The sequence below is a fragment of the Vombatus ursinus genome, unplaced genomic scaffold, assembly GCF_900497805.2.
Source record: "Vombatus ursinus unplaced genomic scaffold, bare-nosed wombat genome assembly UNPS02009205.1, whole genome shotgun sequence".
NCBI lineage: Eukaryota > Metazoa > Chordata > Mammalia > Diprotodontia > Vombatidae > Vombatus > Vombatus ursinus.
In genome coordinates this window covers 29513269-29531047 of record NW_020948983.1, presented here as the reverse complement: position 1 = coordinate 29531047, position 17779 = coordinate 29513269, and the positions used below count along the sequence as shown (strand labels likewise).

The 17779-nt window shown below is 37.1% G+C and overlaps 1 protein-coding gene across 1 annotated transcript in view; it reads left to right on the top strand.

The window, feature by feature from the left end:
• WDR93 (WD repeat domain 93) overlaps positions 1-17779 on the top strand; it is a 48129-nt gene that overhangs the window by 19808 nt on the left and 10542 nt on the right. Inside the window, exons 10-12 of the mRNA XM_027852043.1 lie at positions 1543-1613; positions 5177-5353; positions 7112-7243. Coding sequence (XP_027707844.1) covers positions 1543-1613; positions 5177-5353; positions 7112-7243 — 380 coding nt within the window. The remainder of the gene's footprint in view (positions 1-1542; positions 1614-5176; positions 5354-7111; positions 7244-17779) is intronic.

Sequence of the window (17779 nt, the reverse complement as noted above, 5' to 3'; positions counted from 1 at the left end):
AGTGTGAGGAATAGGAAGGAGGCCAACATCACTGGATTGTAGAATATGTGGAGACAGATAAATTGTAACAAGACTAGAAAGATCTGAAGAGGCTGGGTTTGGCTTTAAAAGCCAAATAGAGAATTTTATATTTTGTCCTGCAGGTAATAGGGAGCCACTGGCGTTTGTTGAATGGGATTTGGGGAAAGGGGAAAGGGTTAGAACTAGTTAGACCTGCACTTGAGGAACATCATTTTGATAGCTAAGAAGAGGGTAACCAGGAGTGGGAAGAGACTTGAGGCAGTGCAGTAGTCTAAGCATGAGATGGTGAGGGCCTGTGCCAGGTTGGTGGCAGTGTCGCAGGAAAAAAAGGAGTGTGTATATGATAGAATTTGCAAAGATGAGAAGACATTGAGAAGGTAGAAGCATTGGTAGAAGGAATTTCACAGGATGTGGGGGTATGTTCCTATATTCCCTATTTGGGGGAAGGTAATTATGGCTGGTGGCTCTTTCGGGCTTGGGATTTCTGAGCTGCAGTGGGCTAAGCAAGTCTGGCATTAATATAGTGACCCCTAGGGACCACCAGGTTGTCTAAGGACCGGGGACCTGGCCCAGGGTGGAAATGGAGCAGATCAAAGCTCCTGTACTATTTGTAGTATCTTTGGCTTAGGAGTGGTTCCTGTTCTTCCAGGCTGTCTGAGAGAGGACCATATTAAGCACTTAAAAGTTTATTGACTGACTTTCTGTGTTTCTGTAACTACAACTAGGACGGGACCAATGATTTGGGCTAAGGAGGGGACCTGAGCTCTCCTGAGGCTTTATTCATTAACCATCACCTCATTAAGTAAAGATCTCAAAGTACTTTCCAATGCCATCTAGCAATTAAATACCACTAAATTCATGTTTAAATGAAGTCATTAGTCCATACCAAAACAAACAAACAAACAAAAGCAATTTCATGTTGTGTTGAAGGAATTTAGGCAAATGTCTTGGCTAAGGTCATTTGGCATATCTTTGACAGAAAACTCTCCTAGTGCTCAAACAACTAGATCACACAATCACTTTAATTTTCATATTTGAAACGAAGTCTTTCCATGCTACTATAATAAACACCTTGAATTTGAATTTTTCCCCTGGTGTATTCAGGATGTCAACCCACAGGGCTGAGCCATAATTAAGATTGCAGGTGTCTCCTGAATTGGAACAAGAATGAGTTTGAATTAATCCAAAAGAGAAAAAGATGTTTCAAATCAATTCCTTCTGTAATGTAGGCGTTCTTTCTAAGGGTGTAGAGACCTTCTCTGCAAAAGGGAATAGCTTTTGACATCATTTCTAGCCTTCAGTATAGGTGACTGACAGCTGAAACTAATAAGTATATGTCCAAATCAGCTCATAAATTTCCCTGTCATCCCCAAGGTACACCATGTAATTTGCTTAACCCTCACATCCCTAGATAGAACCTTGAAGTCTCTCCCATTCATCATCCATCCCTAAGTCTAAGCAAGAAGATTCTGTCCTTGCCAGGTCATCTCCCATAGCTCATTGTATCTGTTTCTCTCCTAGTGTTGCAATGTTCCATTTTCTCCTCCCTGGACATATACTTATGTTGCCTACTGAAACCAAGGTTCCCTCAGGTAAATTAAAAGTGGATGATTATTTTATAGAAGTTGCTACTTTGAGGAATCACTAAATCAAGTCACTGGAAAGAGATTTTATATTATATTTGTAGCCCCACCATCTTGGCTGAATATTGCAAGTGCTTTCCTATCTTGAAAAGGAGAGGAGTAAGTAAAGTGGGAATAAGAGTCAAAGATTAATCAGTGATGGCACTGAATTATCAGTTGGGGCGGGGTGGAGGGGTCAAAAGTGCCTATTTAGCTTTGTGCGTTCAGATCAAAGAATCTATTAAACATAAAGGGAAAAAAAGCCCTGAATTATGAGATAATTTGTCTCTAAAGCAAGGGATTACGGATTTAAATTCCACCTGAGTGCCTCTTTTGGAGAGCAAGTATTGATCATGTTCTTTCAGAAGAATGAAAAGAGTAGAACCCAGTGAAAAGCAGCAAGTTGTAGAGGAGAGAGCATTGGAGTGACTGGACTTGTGTTTAAGTACTCCTACATTTACTAGCTATCTGTGACCTGAGCAATTAATTTCTAGCTACCAAAGTCTTAATTCCTCATATTCCTTAATTTCCTAATGTTATCCCAATTTGCAAAATGTGAGTAATAATACTATTTGTTGTTGCATTTGTCCTTCATTCTAGAAGAAGACGATGACATCAGGGAGATGATGACATGACTTACATTTGACTTTGATTTGAGTGAGGAAGGGCTGTGCAGGTCAACAGCCTCAACTCTCTTCTCCAGAGTCATCTGGGTCCAGTGGCCAGATATTCGTCAGAAAGACTGGAGATAGCTCAGGATGCAATGGGAGGCCCTGGCCTGTTGTGAGGCTAGCCCTTTGTAAATTATAATAAATTTATTTTTATTATTATTATAAGGTGACTTCAGTCAGCTGCCTCTAACGCTAGATTGTAGTTCATATGCTGAAGGTATAGATTCCACTTTAGAGAATGATCACATACTTGATAAAGAATTTTCCTTGAGGACTCATTTTTGGTGAGAGAAAAGGTGTAAGAAAAAAGAGGATAGGCTAGCATCAGTGTTTTAGAAGATATAGGTTCTTTTCCTTTCTCCCCAATCATGGGAAACAGACCTAATAGTGGTATTGCTAGGTCAAAGGGTAGACACAGTTCTGAAACTCTTTGGGCATAATATCAAATTGCTCCCTAAAATGGTTGGATCAGTTCACAGGTCCACCAACAGTGTATTAATGTCTCAGTTTTTCCACATCCCCTCTAGCATTGTCATTGGCTCCTATTGTTTTAGTCAATCTGATAAGTGTGGGACAGTATCTCAGAGTTGTTTTATTTGCATTTCTCTAATAAAAATGATTTAGAGCATTTTAATATGAATATATAGCTTTGATTTCTTCTTCTAAAAACTGCCTGTGGGGCAGCTAGGTGGTGCAGTGGATAGAGCTCCAGCCTTGGAGTCAGGAGGACCTGAATTCAAAACTGGCCTCTGACACTTGACACTTACTAGCTGTGTGACCTTGGGCAAGTCACTTAACCCCCATTGCCTAGCAAAAATAAAAACAAACAAAAAAAAAACTACCTGTTCATATCCTTTGACCCTTTATCAATTGGGGAATAACTCATTCTTATAAACTTGACTCAATTCTCTAAAATTTGAGATGTAAGGCCTTTGTATGAAAAACTGGCTATACAATTTTTTTCCCAATTTTCTACTTTCCTTTTAATCTTGGCTACATTGGTTTTATTTGTACAAAATCTTTTTAATTTAATGTAATCAAAATTATGCATTTTACATCCCACAATGCTATCTCTTATTTTATTCATAAATTCTTCTCTTATCCATAAATCTGATAGATAATGTATTGCATGTTTCTCTAATTTACTTATGATATCTCCCTTTATGTCTAGGTCATGTATCCATTTTGACCTTATCTTAGTAAACAGTGTAAGATATTGGTCTATACCTAGTTTCTGCCAGATTGCCTTTCAGTTTTCCCAGCAATTTTTACCAAATAGTGAGTTCTTATTCCAAAAGCTTAGAGCTTTGTGTTTATCAACACGAAGTTACTATTGTCATTTACTACTATATTGTATACTCACTATATTCCACTGATCCACTATTCTGTTTTTTAGCCAGTACCAGATAGTTTTGATAATTACTGCTTTGTGATATAGTTTAAGATCTGGTACTGCTAGACCTCCTTCATTTATATTTTATTTTCACCAATTCCTTTGATTTTCTTGACCTTTTGTTCTTTCAAATGAATTTTGTTATTATCTTTTCTAGCCCAATAGAATAATTTTTTGGTAGTTTAAGTGGTATGGCATTGAATAAGTAGGTTAGTTTAGGTAGAATTAACATTTTTATTGTATTGGCTTGGTCTATCAATGAACAATAAATATTTCTCCAATTATTTATATCTGGTTTTATTTGTATAAAGCTCAAGCTCTACCAAATTGGTTTCAGATACTCAAGATCTTCCCAATCTTCCTTTTCAGGATGATCCCTTATCAGTTCCTGCTGTTGCTGATCAGTGCTATATAAAGATTTCCCTGAGAAGCGCAGCTTATAGATTGTAAAGCTTTATTGACCAAGTTCACCTTTGTTCATTGTATTCCTTGAAAGGTGGAAGTGATTATCCTTACCTTCTGCTGTTCAAGAATGAGCTCCCTGTTCAGGAATGAACACCTTGTGATATACACTCTGCTTTTTTGGGCCAAAACCGCAGAATTAACATACAAATTCTACAACTCCTGATTTGATAAAAACAGTTACATGTAATTTCTCCATAATTCTAAAACATCCTGCTGGTCGCTTAGTATAACAATTGTGTACATATCTGTGTACCTGCTTTTTGATAGAATGTTTCATGTTTCCCACCCATAAAAGGATGAACATGTAGCCTGGGCTGGGCATGGTACAATACTGACTTAATCTGTTTTACTTGGTCCTCATTTGTTCTTTTTATATATTCTTAACCTCGTCGTGTATTTGTATCACTAATGAACTACCAACTGTTTTGGAGGCTTCCTTTCCAAGTTAACCCTTTGTCCATCCTAATAAGGAGATTATGTCTCGTGCCAAAATCTTGCCTTAGTGCCTCCATAAAAGAGAGCAGGCATCTCTCATTGTCTCTTTGGTATAAGAAGAAAAAGGAATGAGACTTCAGAGCTTGAGATTCAGCATCAGGTCTCATAGAGAGATAGGGTGTCATAGCAGTACATTACCACGTGCTATGCTTTCCAAACCTAGAAAAGGTTGTAAATTCCAGAGATAGGCCCAAATTGAAAACATGCAAATGAAAATATTTTGAGAAAAATTAATCCAAAATATATATCCCTTGGGAATTACATAGTAGGAAGACTCAAGAGCAATATAAAGACCAGTAATGACCAACAAACTAAACAACAAGGTCAGCATATTCCACCAGAGAGAGTTCATACTTGGGTACCCAAGATACGATCTGGTTCATCTTTATAAGCAGAGTAGGCAGTGTTTGTTAGAATGAGCTACCACTGATTATAAATAAAGGTAACAACTTATCTGCCATCCAGCTTCATATCTTCTTCTAACACCTTTTCCCATCTTCATTTCTCAGGTGTGGCCTGTGCTCTGGGTATACACTGGCCTGGAAGCCATAATTTCTTCCTCTATTCACTTGTCCGACCTCCAAGAGACAAAGAGAAAGAGAAGGAAAAGGAGAAGGAGAAAGAGAAGGAGAAGGAGAAGGAGAAAGAGAAAGAGAAAGATAAGGAGAAAGAGAAAGAGAAAATTGGTATTGTAATTTGCTGCTGAGAGGAAACTTCCTTAAATCTAAATCAATTTCTCCTTGAATTTCGGTGGCTTATTAGAAGTTTAACTTCCGATATTTCCTGGGAGAGTTTTAGGAACTGTGATTAGGGCCACCTATGGGTAGAGCTGGGTAGAGCATGTTCTAGAAATATAAAATGGCTTGGGTTCTGGATCATTATGAATTAAAAAGTATTTATTAAAGGCCTACTGTATGTGATAGGCAGGGAATGCAAAAACCAAAGTGAGACAATCAGTTGCCCTTGAGAAGACTGCATTCTAATAGGAAAATACTACACATGGGTGTATGGGGTTTTCAGGGAGGACTAGCACCTCTGTGCTGTGAGGGCTTGCTGAGCCCTTTTCAGGGCTGCTCATCCACCTTTGGTGTCCACCTGTCACCCAGCTCTCGCTGGTGGCTCCAAGAAGTGGCAACATATGCAGTGACCACACCGTGGTAAAACCGTCTCAGCTTGAGCATAACTGACAGGCCTCAAACCCATTGGTGATTTAGGGGTATGTCCACCCAGAGCATATGGAGACTTCCCCTAGCGGAATGGGTAGATAAGAACAGTTTGTTCCAATGGCCATGAAGGCAGCTGAAGGCAGCATCGTGGGGCACTTAGACCTTGGTTAGACATCAAAGATGCCAAGGTCATCCACTGCATCCCAGGCCATCGCTAGTCATTTTGATTTTTTTCTTGCCACTGGACTTTGATGACTCTGGAAGAGAGACTGAGCCTGTACAACTCTGCCTCAAGTAAATCAAATTGATATGCAAATAAAGACATCACCCATGATGTAACTGGTCTCCTTCAAAAAGGAAAACGAAGGACAAACAACAACAACAACAACACATGGGGAATTGTGGTCAGAGAAGGGAATGCTGGTCTGGGGAGTCAGAGGGATTATGAGTAGAGCCATAGGGCAGCTGATTGTCACCCTTTTCAGGAAAAGTGAGTAGTATTGATTTAATTTTTGGTGTTTTCAGAGACAAGGAGTTAGGTGGGGCATGACATTTGTACATCAAGGTAAACAGCAGAATGCCTGAGGAAGACCCTGGTTTCCTGGTGGATGATGGGATAGGATGTAAAGCCTCATCTGGGGTAGGATAGTTAGGGGAATTTTCACTCATTGACCAATCAGGACAGCTCAGCCCTCAGGCAGAATTCCAAAGCTGAGTAGATTAACCCCTGAGGAAGCTCTCTGGACATGAGTGGGTCAGTGGCAGGACAGATGGCAAGATACCAAGTAGGCCCTGGTTTCCTGGTGGATGGCAGGATGAGATGCTTCTTGAAGCTAAGACCACTCAACAAGGTTGGTTCACAGAGCCCCTTTCTTCTTGTGCCATCTCTTGCACTAGCTGGTGGAGATTCTTCTAAAGCTCTTCCATTCCCTCCATCTATTCAGAAGGCACAAGAGGTGTGGGCATTGGGCCAACCCTCCATGGACAAAGAAAAACAGGATCATTCTTGAGAGATTGTCAAAGCAAGTGAGCTGTGAAAGATGGCCAAACTTTTGATAACTTTATTCTCATCAGATCCCTACTGCCCCTATCTCTTGATATCTACTTTTTCATTATTTCCAGTTAATACTCCTAGTTAGGGACTATGTGTTTGGGTTACCTAGACTCAGAACAAGTTCTAGACTTCTGAATTTTGAAAATTTAACATACAAGGACTGAAAAATGAGAGAAACTGTTGTTTAGGGAGGTTTGAAGTAAATGGAGCATCTCTTCCATTAGACCCTGATCCGAAGCCTGATGGAGTGTGGCCAGCTGCAGCACCAATTACCAACTCAGCCATCAGCCCCTGCACATCTTACCTAGTGCTGGCTTGTGAGGATGGAGTAATTACATTGTGGGATAGAGCCCATGGTGAGTCGCCTAATTTCATCCTATTATCTGAGTAAGCAGCCTCTTGTTAGGCTCTGAGTGATATTTGCAGTGGTGACATGTGAAAATGTCTCAGAATGAAAAGATCTTCTGAATATTCTTAAAAATTACAGAAAGCTTCTGGGTGCTAGCTCAGATAGAAGGTGACCTTTATTAAGATCACAGGTTCACAGATTTATAGGTAGAAGGGGCCCCTGAGACCCAGAGAATAAAGTGACTTATCTAAGATCACAGTGCAGGTAGTAAGTAATAGAAACAAAATTGGAACTGAGGTCTTCTGATTCTAAATCCAACCTTCTTTCCACAATATCTGTTTCTTGTTGCTACCATCCTGAGCCAGTCAAGCTACCCCACCATTCATTTATTCATCTTTATTCAGTAAATATTTATCAAACACCTATATGGAAGTTCTTTGCTAGGTGCTAGAATACGTGTCTTTGACTAATATGGAAATATATTTTGCACGATTGAACATATAACCTATATCAAATTGCTTGCTGTCTCAGGGAGGAGGGAGAGGAGAGAAAGAGGGAGAGAATTTGGGACTCAAAATTTTTTAAAATGAATGTTAAAAATTGTTTTTACTTATATTTGGAAAAATAAAATATTATTTAAAATAGAATACATGTGTTTAGGGTTGTCTTGATAAAGCAGTGGTCTTACATCACCCCCCCTCATTAGAGAAGTGGGTGACTATAGGAAAGCAATGTCAAATAAGCTTTCAGTCATGATTTTTTATAAATCTTGCTTAACCATTGTCATCTGTTTTAAGGGAATGGCCAATGGTTTCAGAAATGATTAGGGCATATTAAAAGGGGGCATCAGTATATGAAAGGGGAAGAAAAGTCAATTACCATAAAATAGAGTAGTGTTCTCTAATACTTCTACCATCTTCAAAAGAGTCATTTCCAGTCCCCTCCTACTCCCAAAGATCATATGATGCTTAATCACCCCCATCCTTAACCCCTACTTCCTTTCTTTTATCTTTTTCCTCTTCAACTATGTATCCTATTTCCTATATCCATGTCCTATTTCTTCTCTGCCTGCCCTCTGAAATTTTGTTCTCTGAAGTTTCTATTCCAAAACTCACAGCCTTTCCTCCATTTTGTGTCTTTTCTTCTTACACTCCATCCGTCTTCTAGTACTCATAGAGATCTGTCTTCTACAAGATGATACCACATTCCTGGCCATCCTCAATAGCACTTCCTTTCATACCTTTCTTCACTCATCACACTGCTTCTGAAGAGAGCGTTAGAATATTCCTTCTCAATTTTCCCTTGAATTCCATCACTCAGCAATCTCTCCCCATTTGAAGTTCACCCTATTAAGTTTGGGGCGATAGTGTGGTACGGTGGATAGAATGATGGACTTGGAGCTAACAAGACCTGAATTCAAATCCAACCATAGATACTCACTGACTGTTTGACCTAAGACAAGTCATTTTACCCATGTCTGCCTTATTCTCCCCATCTGGAAAATGGAGATAATAGCACCTACTTCATAGGGTTGTTGTGAGGATCAAATGAAATAACATATGTAAAGCACTTTACAAGCCTTATATCACTATAGCTTAGAATGTGAATAGGATGAATTTACCCATAAAATGGAAACTGATAGCAGACTTAAAATTTTGAATTCAACAACATGTTTGCTTTCAGGAAATACTATAAAAATAAAAGAAAGACACAAAGATAAATTAAAGACTAGGAGTACAATTTATTATGTAAAAAAAAGTAAAGTAAAAAAAGTAGTAATCATAATCTTAGACAAAGTTAAAGCTAAAATAGATTTAATCAAAAGAGAAAATTTGGTAAACTACACTATGTGTCAGCAATATTATTTAATATTGTTTTAGATCATTTAAAATAACTAGACACTGTAAAATACCTGAGAATATACTTGCCAAAACAGACACAGGAACTATATGAACATAAAAATAAAATGCTTTTTATACAAAGTTAGATCTAAATAATTGAAGTAATATTTATTTTTCATGGGTAAGTAAAGTGAATATAATAAAAAATGACAGTTTTACTAACTAATCTATTTAATGCCATCCAAATTAAATTACTAAAAAATTATCTTCCTGAGTTAGAAAAAATAGTAACAAAGTTCATTTGGAAGAACAAAAGGTCAGGAACTTCAAAGAAGTCAAAGAAAAAAGATGTAAGGGAAGCAGATTTAGTAATATCAGAGCTTATACTATATTATAAGATGAAAGCATTGTTGAAATGTAATATGGATAATTTTGACTTTTAAATTACAATTTTCTTGTATAATGAAATCTATGCAGCAAAAAATAGAAGGAATGCAGAAAATTGGGAAAAAACTTTCATAGACAATCTCTCAGATAGAATGTGATTGGGTTGGAATATTGGTGTGGTATAGGAAATGATGATTTGGTTGATTTAGAAAAATATGGAAAGATTTGGACTTATGAAGGAAGATGCTATCCACCTTTAGAGAAACCAAAGATAGGAGGAAATAAGCATAGTTTGGTCTTACATATATATGTATGAGTGTGTATGTGTATATATAGGTATTTTTATATATGTGTATATGTATACATGTATGTGTATGTTTATATATAGAGAGAGAGAGACAGAGAGAGAGAAAGAGAGAGAGAGAGATCTGTGTATTGTAGCCTTCTGGGGCGGGGAGCTGGAGGGATAGGGGAGAGGAAGGAGAAAAAAAAATTAAGTAAAAAGTGCACAGCAGAAAATAAAATGTACAAGGAAGCAAAGAAAAGCTGGGCAGCTTTGAAAACAATGTGTAGTATTTATTATATAGATTTTCTTGAAATGGACATTTATTGTTTTATATTGAATCCTCTCTTATGTTCTGCTGAGTACATGGCAATGTTTTTTTTTTCTTTTCTCATTTTGTATTTAAGTTTAAAATAAATAAAAAAAATTTTTAAAAAACCTTATATCACTATGTCAGTGTTAACTGTTAATAAAATTTATCTCTCAATTCAGTTTATGGTGGCTGTTAGGGCCTCCAAGCTCCTCCTTCTTAAATGTAATTTTATTTTACTTTTTAAAATGAACAATCATTTATTTTCTCTCTCCTATCCCACCCCTCCAAATGAAAAAAAAAAAAGAAAAAAAAGCCCTTGTAACAAACATGCATAGTTAAACATAACAAATTCCTACATAAACCAGTATCTCATTCTGAATCATGAGTCTGTCCTCTCTATTAAGATGCAGGTTGCATGTTTCATCTTTGCCTTTTGGAATTGGTCCACATTGCATTGATCAGAGTTCTTGTGGCTTTCAAAATTATTTGTCTTTACAATGCTGTTATTACTGTATAAATGGTTTTCCTAATTCTGCTCCCTCCATCATGCATTAGTTCATATGAATATTTCCAGGTTTCTCTGAAACTGTTCCTTTCAGCACTTCTTATGATACACTAGTATTATTCCATTACAATTCACATCCTATAATTTGTTCCACCATTCTCCAATAGCTGGTTACTCCCTTATTTTCTAGGGTTTTTTTGTCACTATAAAAAAAGCTCCTATAAATACTTTTGTATATTTGAGTCCTTTTCCTCTTTCTTTGGGGTATATACCTAGTATTGGTATCACTGGGTGAAAGGGTATGCACAGTTTAGTCATTTTTTGGGTGCTTAGTTCCCAACTGCTTTCCAGAATGCTTGGATTAATGCATAGCTCCACAGAAGTACATTAATGTGCCTGTTTTCTCACAGCCCCTCTAACGTTTGTCATTTTCCCTTTTTGTCAACTTTTCCATTCTGTTGAGTATGAAGTAAAATCCTAAAAGTTGCTTTAATTTACATTTCTCTAATTATTAGTTATTTGGAACATTTTTTCATATAGTTAGTTGTTGATAGCTTGGATTTCTTCCTTTGAAAATTGCCATATATTAGTTGAGGAACAGTCTCTTTTTTTTTTTTTTTAGCAATTGGAGTTAAGTGACTTGCTCGAAGTCACACAGCTATAAGTGTCAAGTGTTTGATCTGAGGCCAGATTTGAACTCAGGTCCTCCTGACTTCAGGGCTGGTGTTCTATCCACTGTGCCACCTAGCTGCCCCAACAGTCTCCATTCTCAAGGAGTTCAGTACCTGACTCACTGTCTTCCTCTCATCCCAATTCCTACCCTTATACTAGAGGACATCAACATACAGGTTGATGTGCCTTCAAACACCTTAACCTCTCAGTTCCTTAATCTCCTGCTTTGCCATACACAGAGATAACCACAGCCTAGACCTCATCACCACCCACGGATGTTCCATTCTTGTGATTAAAAATGTTGATGTTCCTCTACCTGGTCATAACTTCTGATCCAGGGTGTACTAGAGCCAGCTCAAACCAACTCATAAGAGTAGATTGTAAAATTTTCAGTGTGAACATTTACACCTCAGAAATTGGCAAACTATATAATCAAGATTTAGCAGCTATGATAATAAAGGAGCTTAGAACTTAGAAAATGACATTCCATAAGGCAAAAGATACATAGGCTTATAGCCAAGAACAAGTTACTCAGCAAAACTGGGCATAATCCTATGGGAGAAATAAAGGATCTTTAATGAAATAGAGGACTTCCCAGCATTCCTTATGAAAAGACAAGAACTCGGGCCAGCTAGGTGGCGCAATGGATAGAGCACCTGCCTTGAGGTCAGGAGGACCTGAGTTCAAATCCAGCTTCAGACACATAACACACACTAGCTGTGTGACCCTGGGCAAGTCACTTAACCCCAATTGCCTCACCAAAATTAAATAAATAAATAAATGAAATCCGTTTAAACCCAGTAAGACCTGGATTTAAAAAAGAAAGAAAGAAAGAAAGAAAAGACAAGCACTGTGAAGAAACTTTGAAGTGCAAGCATAGGAACCAAGAGAAACATAAAAAGACAAACTTGAACAACGATTAAAGGATATCGTAAGGATACACTGTGTACATTCCATATGGGGAGATGACATATGTGTTTCCTCTGAACTCTATCATCGTCTGAGATCATAGAGGAAGTCTAATTAGACTATAAGCCTAGATGTGATTCTGTTAGGTCTTGATACTCATAAAAGAATACTGGAAAGGGAGGGGATGAGGAATATCTTAAATATATATGAGGAGGGGGAAGGGAGAAGAAGAATAGGGGAAATTATACAAACAAGGAAGAAGGGGTGGAGAGAGCAACTGACACTTGAACCTGCCTCTCATCTGAACTGGTTGAAAGAAGGAAGAATACACACACATATAAACACATACACAGTTGAGTACAGAAATACATTTTACTCAACAGGGAAATAGGACTGAAAGGGAAGAAGGGAGAAGGGGAACTTGGAGGCAGGGTAGATTAAAGGAAGGATTAGTTCTAAGCAAAACAAACTTTAAAGATGTACAAAAATATTTATAACTCTTTTTGACATGGCAAAGAATGAGAATCTGAGGGAGTACGCCTCAACTGGGCAATGGCTGAACAAGTTATGGTATATAAATAGAATAATGGAGTACTCTTGTGTTACCGGAAAAGATAAAGGGGGTGGTTTCTGAGAAACCTGGAAAGAGTTGCAGCTAAGTGAGCAGAGCTAGGAGAACAATTTATACAATAACAATATTTTAAAGACAACTTTAAAAGACTTAGGAGGGGCAGCTAGGTGGCACAGTGTATAGGGCACCGGCCCTGGAGTCAGGAGGACCTGAGTTCAAACCCGGCCTCAAATGACACTTACTAGCTGTGTGGCTAGTCACTTAGCCCCGATTGCCTCACCAAAAAGCAAAAAAGTAAATAAATAAAGACTTAGGAACTCTGATCAAGGTAATGACTGACTAAGATTCCAGAGGACTAATGATAAAAAAAAATGCCACCCACCTCCTGATAGCAAAATAAAAGACAGAGTACAGAGTGAGACACAAACATACACATACACACAAGCACATCTGTATTGGATATGGCTAGTACAGAAATTTGTTTTGCTTAATTATGCATGTTTGTAATAGCAGTTTTGTTTTTCTTTTTTTTCTCAAGATGGTGGGGGGAGTAGAAAGGGAAAGAGTAGATTTTTGCTTTTCGAAAAAAATTTAATTAAAAAGTTATTTTTCGTAAGCACACATCTCTCCATTGTCATTTTCCTATTCAGTGAATTATAGTGGTTCCCTGTTGTCTCTATAAAATATAAACTCCTCTGTTTGCCATTTAAAATTCTTCAGAACTTAGTTCCAACCTAACTTTCCAGCCCCATTATACATTAATCCCCTTCTTGCATGCTATGGTCTAATCAAACCTGCCTTGCTATTCCTCATGCATGTCATTCCATATCCCACCTCAGCACCTTGGTATAACCTATCATCACCCATGCCTGGAATGCTTTTCTTCCTCATAGAATCCCTTACAGCTAGGTCCCCATTAGTGTGAATGAATCCCATGAAGTCATAGCATTATTTGAATTCACACTATTCACAGTTATGATCATATGTAAAATATGGCAATTGGTTCTAACCCAATGGAAATATACAATGAAGGTTTTTTTAAAAATAAGTTTATCCATTAATGTAATATAGTAGTGAAAGATAAGAAAATAAGGTGTTTCTGATTCAAATTTATAGCAAAGTAATGAGTCTATAGAAAGCAAAATTTTTACTATTTTTCTTACTTACTGAATATTGTACCTAAAGATAAGCCTGAACAGACAATATGATGCAAACATCATTATAGTGAAAATATCAAAATTCATTTAAAATATTTAGCTGTATAGAGTGAACTGTTTTCTTTTTCTTTAAATCTTCAAACATACACTGATAGGTACTGAGAAGTTTATCCACTTCTGAAAGAATTTGCATGCCAACATTTTCACACAATGAACCAATGTAGTTGGGTGACCTGAGGATAGAGGGGTTGGGCAAATTATGGTCTGGAGACTAAATCTTGCCTCAGCTGCTTTTGTACCAATTGCTTTTGTATGCTCCCAGCTAAGAATGGTTTTTACATTTTAAAATATAGTAAAACTTCATTTTAAAATGCAAAAACCATTCTTTACTTGCGGAATGTAGGAAAGCACAGGTCAGGTCAGATTTGGCCTTCAGGTCATACATAGTTTGCTGATCCCTGACATAGAGCATTTTCTAAAATCAGTAATGTTTTAAGTGTCACATTGTTATCCTTGGAATGTTCTTCAACAGCTATGGTAAAATAAGTTGAAAACCAGTCTATGAAAACAACTTTAGTCACCCAGTTTTCTTATTTGACCACCAAAGAACTAGAAGCAGTGGATGGTTGTAGCCTCACCTCTCTGAGCAAGAGGATTTGGAAACTAATAAGCATCAGCTTTAATATGTAATTCCCTTCAGCATTAATTCTGAAATAATGGTCAGGTGATCCTTGGACATTTTAAATTCAGGTTGAGTTTTTTCTTTCTTGGAAATGTAAGCTCTGGAAGGCCTCCTTTTCAGAATAAGTTCATTTTGTCCACATTAAAGATATGTTGATCATGTGTCTGCTTTCTTTGATTATTTTCTTTAAAACATAAGGATATTTAGCTGCCACATCCTCATCTGCACTACCCACTTCTCCAGTAATTTTAACATTATGCCAATGAATTCAGTTTTTAACATACCAACTACCACTTGCAGTAAAAATTTCTTCACTATGCACTTTCCATTTTATTTCACTGCCTGTAATGTAAAACTTGAATACTCAATGCTGTAAACTTGAAGTTTTTGTTTGAGTAGATGCTCTGCTAAGAAGGAATAAGTTTTTTTAAAATTGTGATCTTCAAACCATCTAGCAAAAAGATACCACATTTCCATCATTATTAGTCATTTGGTCCCTAAACATTTATTAAGTACCTACTCTGTGTTGGGGCAGCTAGGTGGCGCAGTGGATAGAGCACTGGCCATGAAGTCAGGAGGACCTGAGTTCAAATACGAACTCAGACCAAGCACTTGACACTTACTAGCTGTGTGACCCTGGGCAAGTCACTTAACTCCAATTGCCTTTAAAAAAAAGTACCTACTATGTGTCAGTCACTGTGCTAAACTCTGGAGATACAAAGAAAGGCAAGACACAGTCCTTGCTCTCAGGGAGTTCACAGTCTAATGATGGAGACAGCATGCAAACAATTATGTACAAACCATCTATAAATGGGTTAAATTGGAAATAATCAACAGTGGTAAGGCACTAGAATTAAGGGGGATTGAAAAAAGCTTCCTATAGAAAGTGAGATTTCAGCTGAGATCTGAAGCCCAGGGAGGTCAGGAGGTAGAAATAAGGAGGGAGAGAATTCCAGGCATAATGGACAAAGCTGTAAAAATGCATGGAATTGGGAGATGGAGTTTCTTATTTAAGGACAGCTAGGAGGCCTGTTTCACTGGATCTCAGAGTCCAGTGAAGGAAGTTAAGTGTAGGAAGACTAGAAAGGTGGGAGAGGGCCAGGTTATGAAGAACTTTGAACACCAAGCAGATGATTTTATAACCTGGAAGTGATAGGGAGTTTATTGACTAGGGAGGAGTGACATGGTCAAACCTTCTTTGCTTTAGGAAGATGACTTTACCAATTTTGTGAAGGATGGATTAGAATGGGGAAAGAATATTAACACTACTCTTCCTTAACCACAAAAAACTGATGCAACTTTTCCTTTTTCTCACCTGCATGTTTTATAATATTCTGTACCTTAGATTTAGGCATTCTGCCATATCATTCTGTTTTAGAGTTACTATAACCATATTCATGCTATTCAGTAATGTCAGGTTTTTTTTATTCTAATGTAATAACAATCCTCTTCTTTTTGTACTGGCAATGTTTCTATCTAGAGTATTATTCTTTTTGCCAATTTTATTAAGGGTTCTTTTTTTAAAAATTCACATAAGTCTTAGTACTATGGTGTACAGCATGTCACACTCACACATGATGATAGGCAAGTGTATACTAAAGATATGGTGGCATGTTAAAACCTCAACTAGTTTGCAGCCATCTCATTAATTGAATTTTGGGTCACATTACATGTTACCTGGTTTCATTTTATAATTCACACTAAATCAAATTTTGAATTATTTTTTAATTTATTTTGATTCATCAACAATCATTTCCATAAGCTTTTGAGTTTTAAATTTTTCTCTCCCTCCCTCCCCAAGATGGCATGCAATCTGATATAGGCTATACTTATACATTCCTATTAAACATACTTTCACATTAGTGATTTTGTAAGGAAGAATTAGAACCAATAGAAAGAACCACCAGAAAGAGGAAACAAAACAAAACAGAAGAAAAAAAATAGCAAATAGGATGATTGATCTGCATTCAAACTCCATAGTTCCTTCTTTGGATGTGGATAGCATTTTCCATCATGAGACCTTTGGACATGTCTTAGATCCTTGCATTGCTGAGAAGGGCTAACGTTAATCATTGCACAACGTGCAGTCCTGAAGTCTGCCTGCTCATCATTTCTTATAGCTCAATAGTATTCCATTACATTCATATACCACAACTTGTTCAGCCATTCCCCAATTGACGGGCATCCCCTCAATTTCCAGTTCTTTGCCACCACAAAAAGAGCTGCTATAAATATTTTTGTACATTGGGTCCTTTTCCTATTTTTATGATCTATCTGGGTTACAGCCCTAGAAATGCTATTGCTGGGTCAAATTTTTATAGATCTTTGGGGATAGATCCAAATGGCTCTCCAAAATGGTTGGATCAGTTCACAACTCCACCAACAATGCATTAGTGTTTCAATTTTCCCACATCTTCTGCAACATTTATCATTTTCCTGTTTTGTCATGTTGGCCAATCTGGTAGGTGTGATGTGGTACCTCAGAGTTGTTTTGATTTGCATTTCTCTAATCAATAATGATTTAGAGCATTTTTTCATATGACTATAGATGGCTTTAATTTCTTCATCTGAGAACTGTCTGTTCATATCCTTTGGCCATTTATCAATTGGGGAATGAAAAATTTCAAATTATTAAAGCTTGCATTAATTAGGACCAATCTATGTTTCCTTCAAGATTTAGTTCAAGCATTGCCTTCTTCTACATCAGAGGTTCCCAAATTTATTTAACCTACTGCCTCCTTTTCAAAAGAAAAATTACTCAGCATCCCTCCTCCCAGAAATCTACTGTCTTTAAACCCTTTAATGGTTTTTTAAAAAAATTTGCATCATTTCAAAAAATATATAAAATTTTCTTTTTAAAAATGATGCATCTTAAATTTAATCATTTGTTGCAAATTTGTGGGGTTTTTCCTGCATTGAAATTTTGATGATGCAATATTGCATCATGTAACTGTATAATATCGTAGTGTCACATTGTAAACAAGTCATTACACACACATATTCCTGCCGATGCGTGCTGGACTTTCTGACAGTATGCAACCTGTTGGCAGACTAGACCACTGATTGATAATAACTTGCATTTTGTATGTTTATTTGGAAAATAATTTAATCACTTTGAGTTTAACTCTGTTACACATCAGATGAAATATGTATGAATGGTTTTTTCAAATTTTTCTTGTCTTCTCTTCTTTCCTTATACTTCCACCACCCCCTTATTTTCATT